Genomic DNA, 14947 nt, shown 5'->3' on the forward strand with positions numbered 1-14947 from the left:
GGGAATACTAGGCTTCAAAATTGCGACAACACTATTATCATCGTCATGATATCATATGCTCTAATAATTCATTAGTGTCCGGTAAGTCCTTCAAAAGGTGATCCGAGACGTCAATCTGGATGGAGAATGATATTTATGCAAAGATAAATACTTCTGATGTCGAAACATCATACAGGTCGATCACGTTCCATTCTTTCTGGCCAGTATGTCAGGACTAATGTAGTTGCACAGGGCTTCATCCTTAGACCAGTTTTCTGCTCATTCTTTATTAGTGATTTCCAAGCATGCATTTTGTTTTGTATTTATTTAGCCAATGATATGGCGATATATGGATATCGTTAAGATTTACTGGTTCTTGTACGTAGTCTGTGACAAGGTAGCTAGCAACGTGCTTCCATTAAAGAATAATGAATGGTAGGTGCTACTCACTTGAAATAACCGTATGCATAGCCTGGATTTACCGAGTGACTTCAATATGATATCCTTATTTCCATATCATCTGAAACTGTTTGTAGTAAGAGGAAGATCCATATTTCCCGAAAGCTTTAGTTTTAACGTACTTTTACTCCAAGAAATGCGTTTCTTTTTTAAGTTAGTCCAGAGGACATTCATGAGGCACTTGAACTAAGAAACTAATCCCGATTCGATGACTGAAAGCACTGAAACTTCACCGTGTCAATGATCAAAGATTTAAAGAAGATTCTGCGACGGTTCCCTATACAGACTGCTATATCTGACATTCTCCACTCACAAACTATTGTTCATAAGAGCACTTAGTAAAAGAGCATCCAAGGTCCGAATACAGAAAGTTGGCTCAAAAGTATGTGAAAATGTGACAAAATTCTTCAGGCAGTTCAACGTTTTGTGAGAAAAGATGAAAATGTATCGGTATTAACTCAGTAGAAAACTGTATATACTTTGAAATAAGTGTGGTTTGACCTTTACTCAAGTGCCCCTACACTGGTCAGTTTTAACTGGATTCTTGAAGAATTGGTACATGTATTTGTACAAAATAATTACAAGAATAGGGAATAATCATTATATAAAGGAAATGTTTTGTTCAACTCTGTGTATGCTGTAATTCACATTTTTCAGGGGTTTTGTTTGTATCACTACATTCTTCTAGCGCCCTAGTCAGTCTTGACCTCCATTTGTGATGAATGCGTCGGACTTGTCGATTATAGGCTGTCGCGTCAGTATAATATCTAAGGCTAAGATAAGATATGAAGGAAACCTTCACTCTATAGATTTTGACACGCCCAACGAACCTGTTATTACTCTTTCAAAGGGTACTAAATGTTCTTTCTTAGTTTCATTATTACAGTTTGGTCTTTTGGCACTGAGGACCGCCCTTGTGAGCGACCAGTTGCTCCTCGGAATGAAGAGTATAATCAGGTGGTGTTTCGTGGCCGGGATCTAGACGATGTACGTGTCGTGCAATCTTCTGTATTTTTAAATGAAGACTCTGCAATCGTTAGTGCAGCACCTGGGGTATGTACTTTCTCTACTTATTTATGTAATTAGTCTGCTTTGTCCCACCCTCCTGGACTCCCAGTTAATGAAAGTAGAGGTCGATTGGGTGGGTTTCCACCTTGTTACTCTATTCCTTGCAGATCTTAATCCTAGTCGTGTTTCTACTGGATGCTCAGAATTGTCTCCCATACCAGCATCTCAATCTGTCTCACTTGATAGCCTAAATCAGAATACCTACCCGAACAATTCTTCGTACCAGATGCCTGCAGTTGGTTGTCGGCCGGCTCCTATAGGGACCGTTCATGCTGATAGCCCCCAGGTTTCTGATACACGTGGCCAAAGACCATTTGGGGATATGCGTAGCGACATAGACCCAGGGATTTTCAGCACATCTGGAAGAGGAGGTACAAGTTCTAGGGATGTTCAAGAGTCTGGACTAGGTCCTTCTAGACATCGTGCCGTCTTAGGATCTGGTGTGCATAACGACTACCCACAGTCATGGGTTAACCGAGATCAAGGGGTTAGAAAGGGTGACACTCACAAAAATACACCTAATTATTATCAGGGGAATGATTACTCAAGAGATAGACGCGGAGGATATAGTCAACAATGGTCAGCAAACCATCGTGGCTCCAGGGGTTCTGGGCATACTTATGGTGGTTGGGGTGGTCGGTCAGCGGGTGGTCATGATTGGCCTAAATTCAGGTCAAATGCATCTACAGTAAATGAGCACACCAACTTTTCGGTAGAATATGACTATGAAAGAGCTAACGCAGAACTTGCAGCTGAGTTGGAAAAAATAACGATCAGTACTGTAAGTGTTGGATATACTGTGATTTCTGTTTATAGAAAACAGGTTCGTCAGGTACTTCCGTCGACAATGCGGAAAATGATGGTAGCAGCACAACTGAGGATGAAAACACGTGCTATGATAAATCCAAGTCGTTTTTCGATACTATTAGTTCCGAGATGATGGACCGCGCAAATGGGTAAGTAATAATTTCATTTGAAATTCTGAGTGTGCGACGTATAACCTTATTTCTTTTTTTCAAAATACGCCTTTAAGACAACGTGTTTTGTCAATTTTTCATGTCAGAAAGTATTTCGATACCTGCCGTAAACTACACAAGCACCAATTTGATAATTAGATTTAGTTTGTATTCACAACCGATCTAAGGATTTTATGGTTTCCTTACTCTCTGCGCTTATATATATATATATATATATATATATATATATATATATATATATATATATATATATATATATATATATATATATATATATATATATATATATATTACAGCCATTGGCATACCATTGGGTCTTAAACAACATCAACGTTGATACTAAAGTACATTCGGGTAACCTCTTCGACTTGGATTCTCACAGTACCTTCTCAATAAGCGTATCATGTCTTATCGATGAAATCAAGAGACAGTGACCATTGATGTCGAGATTTCTGATTTTCAACTTTAGGGTTGGCGACTAAAACGTTCTAGTTTAGTGTGTATAATTGGATAATGTATTTCATAGATACTTGAAGTTAAGTGCATAAATATGTACTTTGTTGTCGAATTACATAAGGATGTTTTACAGCGCTGGAAACTACAACTAAATTCAGGTACATGCTTTACATTGTTAGCATAAGTATTTTGATTATAAGTCGTTAACTGTAGACAAAGTAAATCCCACCTCTCAGAATTAAGTTGCTAGTAACATTTCAAACTGATATAAGCCTCCAAATATTTACAACTAATTTTGTGGGACTGATTTTCGTGGCAGTCAAAAGAAGGTGGCGTTGAGATCATACGTGACTTTTTATCCCAAAAGTCTTATTCAGTTCAGTAGGTAATATTAATAATCTATTACACCTAGTATTGGAATCCACTATGTAGCTCTTATGGGAGTCATGTCATGTACTGTGAATAGGATATGCTAGTGGTTAAAACATTTGTGAATATTGTTGTTCTTATTCAGTCAAGTTTGGAGCTTTGTTATGCCCCTATAAAAACAATGAGTGGTAATTTTTGGGATCCATTTGTGGACCAATACTATACGTAAATTTTTACCGTATAATTGTTAATTAACTAAACTATTCATATTCATGTCTTATCATAAGCTTTATTTTAACCTATTAACTGTTATTATACAATTTTCCATTCTTGAATTATTCCGTCTATTAGTCACTGCCTCCCTCATTCACAGCCACATCTGGCTAATTCTTGTACAAATGTTTTATATTTTATTGGTACGTTGTGGTCTGTTTGATTGGTATATAAACTCAGTATGTTTGAAATATGATTCATGTTACAGGCTGAGACTGGTGCTCTGAACTGGCTGGGCTAGGCGGAAAGCAGGACCAATCAGGACTCTAGGCTGCTTGCACGTGTTTTACGCGTCCTTGGTCCGGTCGATAATTCGCTGCTTTTGATTGGCGGCTTTGGGCTATAACAAGCTTTGAGGTTTGGTTCACTTAACACCCGAAACGTGACCATTTTTCCTTCCAAACACTTAATTGTATATGTTCATTCATAAAGTAAAATTTCTTATAAGCTAGGTTTTCTGGAGTGGAGTATTCTAAATTTGTTAGTTTGTTATATTTAATTTTCAATCTTTATACTTCTGTTTATCACTAGAGCGTTTTTGCCCTGTTTACATGTTTAATGTTAAGCTTATCATAGTCACAAAATCATATACCGGTTATGATAAACTAGATGGTTTCCGTTTGTTAGTACCTATTAGTCTATTATTTGGTATTTCTAGTTGATTTTTGCCTACTGCTTGCTAATCTAACGAAATCGTGCTTTATTCAGCCTAAATCCTCAAGGAATGAACAGACGGGACGAAAGACTCCTCAATTCAGCAACTTTTGGTACTGTTCCACAGCAGTATCCCAGAAGAACAGGATATCACAATCAACGTTCTTTTGGATATGGCCAAAAAAGAGGGAGTAATTCATCTAGTGGTAACTTCTGGCGATCTAGTGGTACTGGAACCAATAAGTCCCTATTCTCCAATTCATCACACGCACCTCTTCCAACATCTGGACGAGCTGGTTGATATGGGCCTTGTACATTTTACTGCAAATAATTACTTCAATACGAAACTCCTTGATACAAAATGATCGACCGATATTCAAACTTATCTCGGTCTTTACAGATGACTTACTAACTCATGTTTCTATGGGACTAATTTAATTATTTTTGATTGATAAAATGCATACTGTAAAACCAGTTAGTGCTTCTGTTGGTATAATACTGTTCGAAATAGAACTGTTTTGTGTTTAAACACGGTTGCATTTATTGTTTGTTGTAATTGCTTTTCGGTCTGACTGTTGGTTTAGTTCGAGCAGTTTACATTTTCTGAAATATAATCATGTAAATACCTGTTTTGCAAATATATTTGAAATAACTAATTCAGTGATCATTGCTCGTACACTTTTATGATGGTAATTGTATTTTTTGTGCTATCATTTAGTTTAATTGTTTGCGAAGTATTTAGATATTTTGTTCACTGTTTGTAGACGTGAACTAGTAGAAAGTAATCCGAGCTATTCGTAAGTTGAGCGAGTTATGCTGTCTTTTAGTCTGTATTTTATCAAGCTGTAAGAGATGACTGCTGGTAAGAAAAAACGTTTTTTGGGAAACCTAGTACTAGGTTTCAACAGTCCTTTTCTAGACAGACTTTAAGTTAGTCAGTCAGTAACAACGTAGAACTTCGTACGTACGTACATCAGTTCGAGTTGCCACACCACATTAGCACAGAGATGCAGTTGTCGATTCAAATCCCGTAGTGGTAGAGGTAATAAGAGTATAAGCAGTAATCGGGAAGATTAGGGTTTGGAGATGTTATTTAAAGAGTATAATCCAGTGAAATAAATTTGGAAAGAGGAAAAAAGGGACATGAAGAATTCAGAAGATTAGAATTTGGGAGAACACAGAGAGTGGATGCACCTGCGCCATTGCAAACGATTTTGAGCCATGCCATTCAGGGTCTCTAACCATCGGTTGCTATCATCTCGCGGTCCCCAACCACGTAGTCTACACCTACCAACGTGACTCAGTCTACTTGTCATTGACTTCATGGACTTGTGCTATGTTTTGGTCTGGCCGCCCCTAGCTTTCTCCCAACCTACTCCTATACCACTGAACATAGCACGTCGAGGCAGTCGGTCGTTGGGCATACGTAACACGTGTCCCAGCCATCTCAACTGATGAAGTTTCACTAGTTCATCAATTGATTTGCCATCCTTACCTAGTACCCGTTTCCTAACAACTGTGTTACTTACTCGATGGTCCCATGATATACGAGCAATGTTTCGAAGACACCTATGATCAAATACTAGTAACCTACGGATATCCTCTACTCTTGCCGGCCATGTTTCACTGCCATAAAGCAGGACGGAACGAACTGCTGCGCAGTAAACACGTCCTTTTGTTGATAGACGGATATCTCGCCTACGCCATAAATGGCGCAAGTTGGCAAAAGCTAGTCGAGCCTTCTGTATCCGTGCTGAGATTTCGTCACACACTAAACTACAAGGGCTGATGAGACTTCCAAGATAAGTGAAGCGGTCGACACACTCAACTACTTCACTCCCTATCACTAGTTCGGGTGTCGATGTAACCCAATCCTGAAGCAACATTTTGCATTTCGAGGGAGAGAATCGCATCCCGAACATGCTTGCATTGTTGCTTAGAGTGGTCAGAAGACTGCATTTTGTCAGCGTCTTCACCAAATAAAACTATGTCATCTGCATATTCTAAGTCAACAAGTGAACCTCCCGGTACAAGTTCAACCCTTGGAAATTTAGATGAGGAGAGTGTTATCTCTAAAAGTACGTCGACCACAAAGTTGAACAAGAATGGGGAGAGTGGACAGCCCTGACGAACACCACTTGAGGTAATCAATTCTGATGACAGTTCGCCATAAGCTCTCACTCGACTAGTTGTGTTCGAGTAGAGAGCCTTTATAAGGTTAATGTACTTCTTTGGTACTCCTTTCAGTGACAAACACTGCCATAGAACCTCACGATCAAGAGAGTCGAATGCCGCCTTAAGGTCGAGAAATACTACCATTGTGGAGCGTCTGAATGTGTGTCTGTGTTCTAGAACCTGACGTAGTGTGAATATCTGATCTATACAACCACGTCCAGGTCGAAAACCGGCCTGGTTTCCTCTAATCTGCTCTTCACGAGCTTTGATTAGGCGTCGAAGTATTATTGAAGCTAATATTTTAGACACTATATTAGTCAAACTGATCCCTCTGTGATTGTCACAAGAGGACTTTTGTCCTTTCTTATAGACTGGCACAATCAGTGATTGAGACCAGTCAGATGGGGTTACGTCCAGTTCCCAAATTCTACCTAAGACTTCGGTTAATCCCATTGCTAATACTGGACCACCATCCTTAAAAATCTCAGGAGTAAACCTTTAAGGCAACACCTTTAAACTAGGTATTAGATTACAGGTTTCTGCTGGCGTTCTTTTGGTTGACAGTATGGTCTTTACATTTGGGGTTTTTCTACCGAACAGCTGGTTCTAGTTGACATTGAGTAAAGCAAGTTTTCTGTCGATTGATGTACTGAACTGTTAAAATCATTAATCCATTTCATGTGTGCTAGTAAGTGGAATCCATTACTTGTCCATGATCAATTTTATGCGCCAGAAATTTCTCAGTACATAGAAAATATGAGTGGAATTTGAACACTCCTGTTATGAAATAATTAGGAGTCGTTGCTTAAGTAGAAAAATTGGATGTTTACTTCTAAATATAATCCAGTGATCTGTTATTGGGCTTTCATGTATATTTACTGTGTAATAGGTAACGGAGTACGGAAATTAAGAGCAAGAAAACTAGTTTTTTTTCATCCAGAATTTGATATCGTTGTTCGTTAACATTATATCATAAGGGATATCCTATCCTTTTTCCCTCCATTATTTTATACCAATACCAGTCGCATTCAGATGATACACTGACTAACTTTTAGGATAGGTCAGTGTAAACCCGACACCTCAAATTAGGAAGAGAATATCCTCGTAAGTTTTCCACCAGTTTGTGGGTAGATATGTGTGCCGGTAATTTGAATAACACTATTTGGAGATGAATGTATCTTTAGCGTGATTCAACGAATCTTGGCACGATATGAGAGACAAAAGACTGATGGCTATGAACAATTACTATTCAAATATCTTGTTCGTGTTTCTAGTCACAATTATACTTTCGATAGGGATGGATTGTTATCTGCAATGTAAGTAATGTATTAGATTTTCGTTTTTCTTCGCGGCTTGTCATGCTAGTCCCTTATCGGAATGATGAAGTATGTTTCAAAGAATCCAAGTGTTAGGAAGGAACGTTACTCTAATTTAAAATATAGACCCAGTTTTGAAGAGAATAACCTTTGTTGTCTTGAATAGGACTAGTATAACAATATAAGTAAGAAGACCAAATATCTAGGACAAGAAGAATTAATCAAGGATATAGAAATACCGGATTTAACTGTTTGAGGCCATAAAACATTACACAATTAATAATTAGTTACTTAATAATAATCTTTTGAGTGATAATTTCTGTATTCAGCACAGAGATCATCTACAACAACAACAACGTTGCTCTCAAGCTATTCAATCCTACATAAGTGTGATATTTAATACTCTGAAAAGCAGTGTAACTCATAAACAATTCCAACTGAAATTTCGTTCCATGTAAAGTCAGATAAGCGATAATGACTACATAACTTGGGATATGGATTATATTTTCTGACTAATCGACATTCGAAGACAGTAAATTAATGAGTTACTAAGTTATATGACATGATAAATGTAAGTGGAGATACGAATAATGTTTCCCAAGAGCATAAAACATTAGATAAAGTAAATGAAATGGATAGATCTTGATTCTCATTTTAATTCTTGTCCATTGCAAGTTAAAAGTTTGGATAAAATCTAGTGCTTAAAATATGGTTTGCTATAGTTTTATTGATTTGAAGAATTTTTAGAGGAGTACTTTGTGAGGTCGCTGACGAATTCTTCAGCATAGTTGGCTTACGGATTTTTTTGATCAAGTGGTACACTGTCTGGAAAAACAATACATGGAACTTTACTGTCCAAAGATCGATATGAGACAATCTTTGGCATCGTTAAATGTATAGTTTCATAATAATAAGTATCAATTCAAATATCTAAACTATTAAATCCTACTGAAACAATTTAGTAGTCTCATTCAAATGATTAATGATAATCATATTATCTTCGACAACTATTAGTTTACATACTATCCTGTCCAAGTCTATCTGGTTTATGTAATCTATGTTTGAATCATACAATTATTATTCATCATCATCAATACCAACAGACTTATTCAGGTCAAGTGAATTGGATTCGAATCACAACAACTACTGACTGACTAAGGATATAACATCTGTAAGTGGATAATTTGTCTTGATATTAAAATATTTACAATTTGTTAATAGGAAGTCAATATACCGTTTAGTAGTCAAGGGAAATACTTTTTTTTCCTGAAAGAATAAATAAATATTTTGAGGATTTAATTATACTACCAACTATTGTGGCAATAATATTGTTTTAGACCGATATATATAGTTTACTACGCAACTCTTAAAGATGATATTTATCTTGTGGGTATCTAAAGAGAGTATGTAGTAAAGTTTCTCTCATGTGACGTTTACGTGTTTTGTCATTAAAATAACGCTAGTGAACAATAATAAAGCCTATATACAGACTTATCGTATAGCAAACAAAATCATCATAACATATGATAAGGTCAAATGTTCAGCATTTTAGATTTCTTTAATTGACCTTTTAAATTTTTCATAATTATTTCCTATTCAATAAATAATTTGTATCTGTAATTCACTTGGTATTGTTTACTTGCATCTTCCCATTAATGCTTGGCTCTGCAATTGATCAGTCTCTTATTGGCATATGTACATACTGTGCGTATTGCCTCGATATTACCTTAATTCACAAGCATTATAGGATGAAACGCGTGTCCTAGATTCCACTGCTAGCCGCTACCTATTTTTGCTTATAATTTGTATCTGTTTTAGTTTGTTTAGGCATTTTCTGTATATAAATAATGTTTACTTTAGTTAGTACAAATTTGTTAATTATTTCGTCTTTTCATATCCTATTGAGTTATATAGTAAATAGGCTACACAATTCAAAAGCCTGACTCAATAAAACGAAACACTCACAATAGACGTATATACTATTTTTGTAAATAACTCTCTCTAATCTAACTCCTAATCACTGATAAGGCAATCATTAAACAGGTTTAGCTGAAGCTCGAGTCAACGATAAGACAGTATTATTTCTATGTGTATTTACTGAAAATTTCAAGGGATATTTAAGGATTCCTAGCTAAGGAAGTGAGTTCTCATACACCGTATTCAACTTGATGCTTACGGTTTCAAAATATTAAAATGGTCATTTCAGAAATGATTCCTCTGGTTGATTAAAGTTAAAATTTTTAGAAATTATACATTTCGCATGAATTTGTTTTGAATGTGACATATTACTTCATGATTACCCATCTATTTGGTCACTTTAGTTAAGTGTTTATCAACCAACCAATCAATAAGTATATTTTTTGAAGAGACAATTTTCACGGAGTATTATTTAAGTTTTTGCTTGAACTTTTATGTTTCATATACCAAATAATCTCAAATGATGTTTTAGACTTTAGTGTATGGAATATATAATTTGATGTATAGTCTTAGAGTAACTAACTCCATCTGAAGTCCCTCCGGGGGCTACTGCCGGTCCCAAGGCCGGATAAAGGAGGAGGGTTGGGGATGGGGTTAGTGACCCCAACCCGTAGAAAACTAACTCGCTAAAAAAACGCCAACCATAAAAAATTATTCAGATCTTAGAGTAACTAAGATGCTATCTAGAGAACACGTTTTGCTACTGTAGAGGTTAAATATTATTTAGCAATATATTTTAATGTAGATAAAAATATATTTGAATGGATATGGACTGGTTATCTCAACAAACTGGTTATAATATATCTGGAAGATGTGGAATCTTTCACGTACCTGGGAAGCATAATCGATAAACAAGGAGGATCTGATGTAGACGTAAAGGTAAGGATTGACAAGCCAAGGGTAGCATTCCTACAATTGAAGAACATATGGAACTCAAAACAACTGTCAACCAATATCAAGGTTAGGATCTTCAATACGAACTTCAAGACAGTCCTACTGTACAGAGTTGAAATGTGGTAAACTACTACAACTATCATCAAGAAGGTACCAGTATTTATATATAGTTGTCTACGCAAGATACTGAATGTCCATCGGCCGGATACCATCAGCAACAGCCTACTGTGGTAGAGGACAAACCAGCTTCAAGATGAAGAGGAAATTAGGAAAAGATTTCGGAAGTGGATAGGAAATACATTACGGAAATCACCACACTGCATCACGAGGCAAGCGCTATCCTGAAGAGAAATGGCAAAGTGGGTGGTCGAATAACACACTGCGTCGAGAATTGGAAACAGACATCAGAAAAATGAATAGCAATTGGAAACAAGTGGAAAAGATTGCTCAGGGCAGAGCTGGTTGGGGAGTGCTTGTGGGCGGCCTATGGTCCTCCATAAAGGGTAACAGGCGTAAGTAAGTAAGTAAGTAATTGCTTTTAACATAAATGAATACTTTAGATACTTATTAAAAACTTATAACACAAAATCCTTCTTCAGCAGATTTTAGTGCAGTAAAAAATCCCACTAAAATATTTCAATGAAAAGCAAGTTATGCGGAGAAATACTTACTTTCAAATGACTTTTCGTTATAGATCCATACATCCTGTGACCTATTCAGCAACCCATTTTTATTTGAATTGCTGAGTTTAAAAACCACAATTTCGAAGATAATTTACCCAGTTGTCACAAATAAAATGGCATTAATTGAAGTAAGGTTACACCAATTTCCAATGATTGATTACCCATTATCAATGGGTTATATAAGAAAATAAAATAAAAAAGATTTCTAAATCGCTTGTAATCATAGGAGTCTCAAGTAAAGTATTGTGATCATAGCCAAAATGTAATGATATCATTAATCGACTAGTGTAATATATTTAGTTTCTTTGATAATACTGTCTTATTATTATGAAATTTAATTTAAAACTGTGACATCTACGTATCAAAGATTCAGAAATTTCAGAAATGAAAATTCAAGAAAGAAGTCTAGAGTAGAAAATGAAGCAGATATTGTTGTTTAGTATTCATTTAGTGTCAGACGATAAGCTACTATCTCAAAGGACCAATAAGAACTCTGGGCTTCTCGTATATGTTAAGGAGTCATTGGTCTAGTCGTATAAGTCAGTGTCTGTGATTGGAAATATTATCTCGTAATATATTAACAGGTCTATGGAAAGATTCTAAAGTGATTCGAGATCCCAATTATCAAATGAGATCGCATAATAATCAGGGGGTTATTTTAATTATCTGAAGAAACTAAAAAATTCCACTTGAGTTTCATAATATTAAGGAAAATAACTTCATCTTCTAATCAAATGTCATATTTAACTATATAAGTGTAATCGGCTTACATTTTTTATACAATCGAGTTTAGTCTGCACTTTCAGACTAACCGCCCCCAATTTAGAATTGATACAGTTTCATCTCCTGTTACGTCATTTAATATTACTTGGGATTCATTTATATATCAATTCTCGAACAAATTATTATTTGTAAGCAATGATGAATAGTGGCTAGCATTGGAATCCAGTTTGACGCGCGTTTCGTCCTATTTGGGACTCGTCAGCTGGATGTACCTGCATCTCAGAGTTGATATAACTATAAAAATAAAAGTCTTCCAGTTCACTTGGTGTTGTTTTATTTGTATCTCCCCATTGTTATTCAGTCCCGGAGTGAACATCAACTCTATGATGGAGGTACATCCAGATGACGAGTCCCAAATAGAACGAAACGCGCGTCCTGGATTCCACTGCTAGCCACTATCCATCATTGCTTACCAAAAGTTTGTGAATTAAGGCAATATCGAGGCATACGCACAGTATACACATATGCCAATAACAGACTGATCAATTGCAGTCTTAAACCTCAATGGGAAGATACAAGCCAAACAATATCAAGTGAACTATTATTTGTGTTCCATAAATGATATACATATAAGTTATTTAAACAATTTATTGGTCAATATTTGTATTTTATATGAGAAACTATTCTGACTATTTATAAATATGGAGTTATATTCCATATTTGATTTGAATGATGAAAATCAACGTCACAACATATACAAAGAATGTATATATATATATCACAGTTTAGACTAGTCTCTTAACTAGTTACTTTTTACATCATATGATTACCAGAGTACTAGAATCTTGTTAAGAAATATAATCATTTTGTTTTATTACATTTTTCTAGTCTAGTTTTGAGTTCATAATTTGAATTAATTACAATAAAGGTCAGTGTATTTGAATGATAGACAATTTTAGTGAAGATGTTTTTGATTATATTATATATCTAATTTTTCTTTAATCAATTTTCATAGTTTATTTCAATAAGTACATAATAATTGCGACATTCAAATATAGTAGATAAGAAAATCTTTCAATTAGATACTTAGGTATGACTGGTTTCGTTATTTATTAAATCAGTTTAATCTTAATATTTATACATAGTGTGAATTTATGTAACGGGGATTATTGATGTCAATCTGTATCTTAAATAATGATCGGGTTTGAAATATTAATTCTTATTCTAACTGGTAAGCACGCCACTATCAGAGTAGAAAAATGTCTTTAGGTAAATTTTAATGTAGGTATTATGACTTCTTTTAAAGCCAACAGACACAAAATATTGGTTTTCTAAGTTTTACTACTTAGTAATAATTAATAGTATGAATATAGTACTGAAAAATATCCTTTCTTCACAGTTATATTTTGCTTTATAGAATGTCATAGTTTTATAATATACCCTTGTGGGCCAGGGTAATTTTACATTGGTTTTCAGGAGAACCAGACACCATCCAGACTTTCACGTGACAACCCAAACAGTACAGCTCAATCCCGCTTCACAGAAGAACCAGACACCTTATAGGCTTTAACGCTACAATCTGAATAGTACAGCTCAATCCTGTGGCGCAACCACACAGGTACCAAGCACCCTGGTGGACCATTCGCACCATTCATATACACATTCACATCACATGTATAGGTATTCCGATCAATGATCGCGTGAATCCATTATTCACAGCACGAACAGGCCGAAGTTGACCTATTCCGCTTACACGACAGTCAAACTCATTAATGTCATATGTAATATCAACTCTAGAACTCAGTAATACAACCTTTGTGTAACTATTTTCATTCAAAGATGTGTTTCATAAGTTGTTCTTCAATTGTCCAAAAGGACTAGAATTGGGTATACAAGTAAAACCTTTAGGAAAAACTCTGTTATATACGGGGGAAACATTCACTGTTAAATGAAGTTATCTTATTAAGTCTTAAGGGAGGTAATGTATCAAGACTTTATATAGGCCTAAAGCAGATTGACTAGTAGAGATATCAATTTTTTGTTCGGATTGCAATAGTGTAGACCCTATTTATATATGTGGAACTTACACTGATTGACTGATTGGTCTTAATGACTCAATAACACATGAATTATTTTTGGTATTAAGTTGTTGGAGATAGTCGGTAAGAAACCTTGAACCCATGTTATGGACTAGTTGGTTCACTTTAGCGAGTAGTTCCACCCTCAGCCAACAGGACGTTCAAATATTTCAAAGGGGGCGTCTCGGACTATGAAACTCTGGACTATGGTTGAATCTACCAGGAAGCATCAGATCCCTCCTGATGACAAATATTGAGCCTAGATCCAGAGTTATCTGATAAACACCTCCAACCAACTGATATACAACAGTTTCATTTGATTTAAAGCAACCAACTGAAAATGTACCATGTTTAGAAGAACAAAAGAACTCGATTTATTACTAGACAAGTTTTCTGTTTGTATTTGAATTATATTAGTTGTGAGTATTATTAAGCTGAAATAATCATAGAATTCAGCAAGTTGATTACATTTATAGATTACTGGACTTTATTCTTAGAATATTTTAAGTTGTAAACATATACTTAACTATTAACTAATTAATATCTAGTACTACGCAGTTCGCTTTATTCAAATTTGACTACTTGTCGGTATGGATAAAGTACATAAAACTCAGTGCATTCAGACATAGTGTTTATGTTTCATGTATAATAAATCATCATTCATGGTGTTTGGCACCAAGCTATAACAAATTTTCTGTTCACTACTGTCAAATGTTTTATATAGGTTGATTATTTCATTTAGTATCCATGAGTGAAATTACACAATTTGAAAACAATTGAACACAGTGTTAGATAATTACTGATCAAAAGTAATTTTAACTTTGAAAGTCAAAATAGTAGTAGTAATCGTGGTTTCAAATTAGGGT

At 35.4% G+C, this 14947-nt stretch overlaps 1 protein-coding gene across 1 annotated transcript; it reads left to right on the forward strand.

Moving 5' to 3' along the window:
- Positions 1–1126: 1126 nt before the first annotated feature.
- Positions 1127–5586, forward strand: MS3_00002748 (uncharacterized protein). The gene is made up of 6 exons (XM_051210372.1): positions 1127–1289; positions 1325–1491; positions 1525–1579; positions 1614–2287; positions 2323–2462; positions 4290–5586. Exons 1-6 carry the CDS (start codon positions 1157–1159, stop codon positions 4534–4536), a joined length of 1416 nt encoding a protein of 471 aa, XP_051070354.1. The 5' UTR covers positions 1127–1156; the 3' UTR covers positions 4537–5586.
- Positions 5587–14947: the final 9361 nt, after the last annotated feature.

This window comes from Schistosoma haematobium, chromosome ZW, assembly GCF_000699445.3.
Source record: "Schistosoma haematobium chromosome ZW, whole genome shotgun sequence".
NCBI classification, from domain to species: Eukaryota; Metazoa; Platyhelminthes; class Trematoda; order Strigeidida; family Schistosomatidae; genus Schistosoma; species Schistosoma haematobium.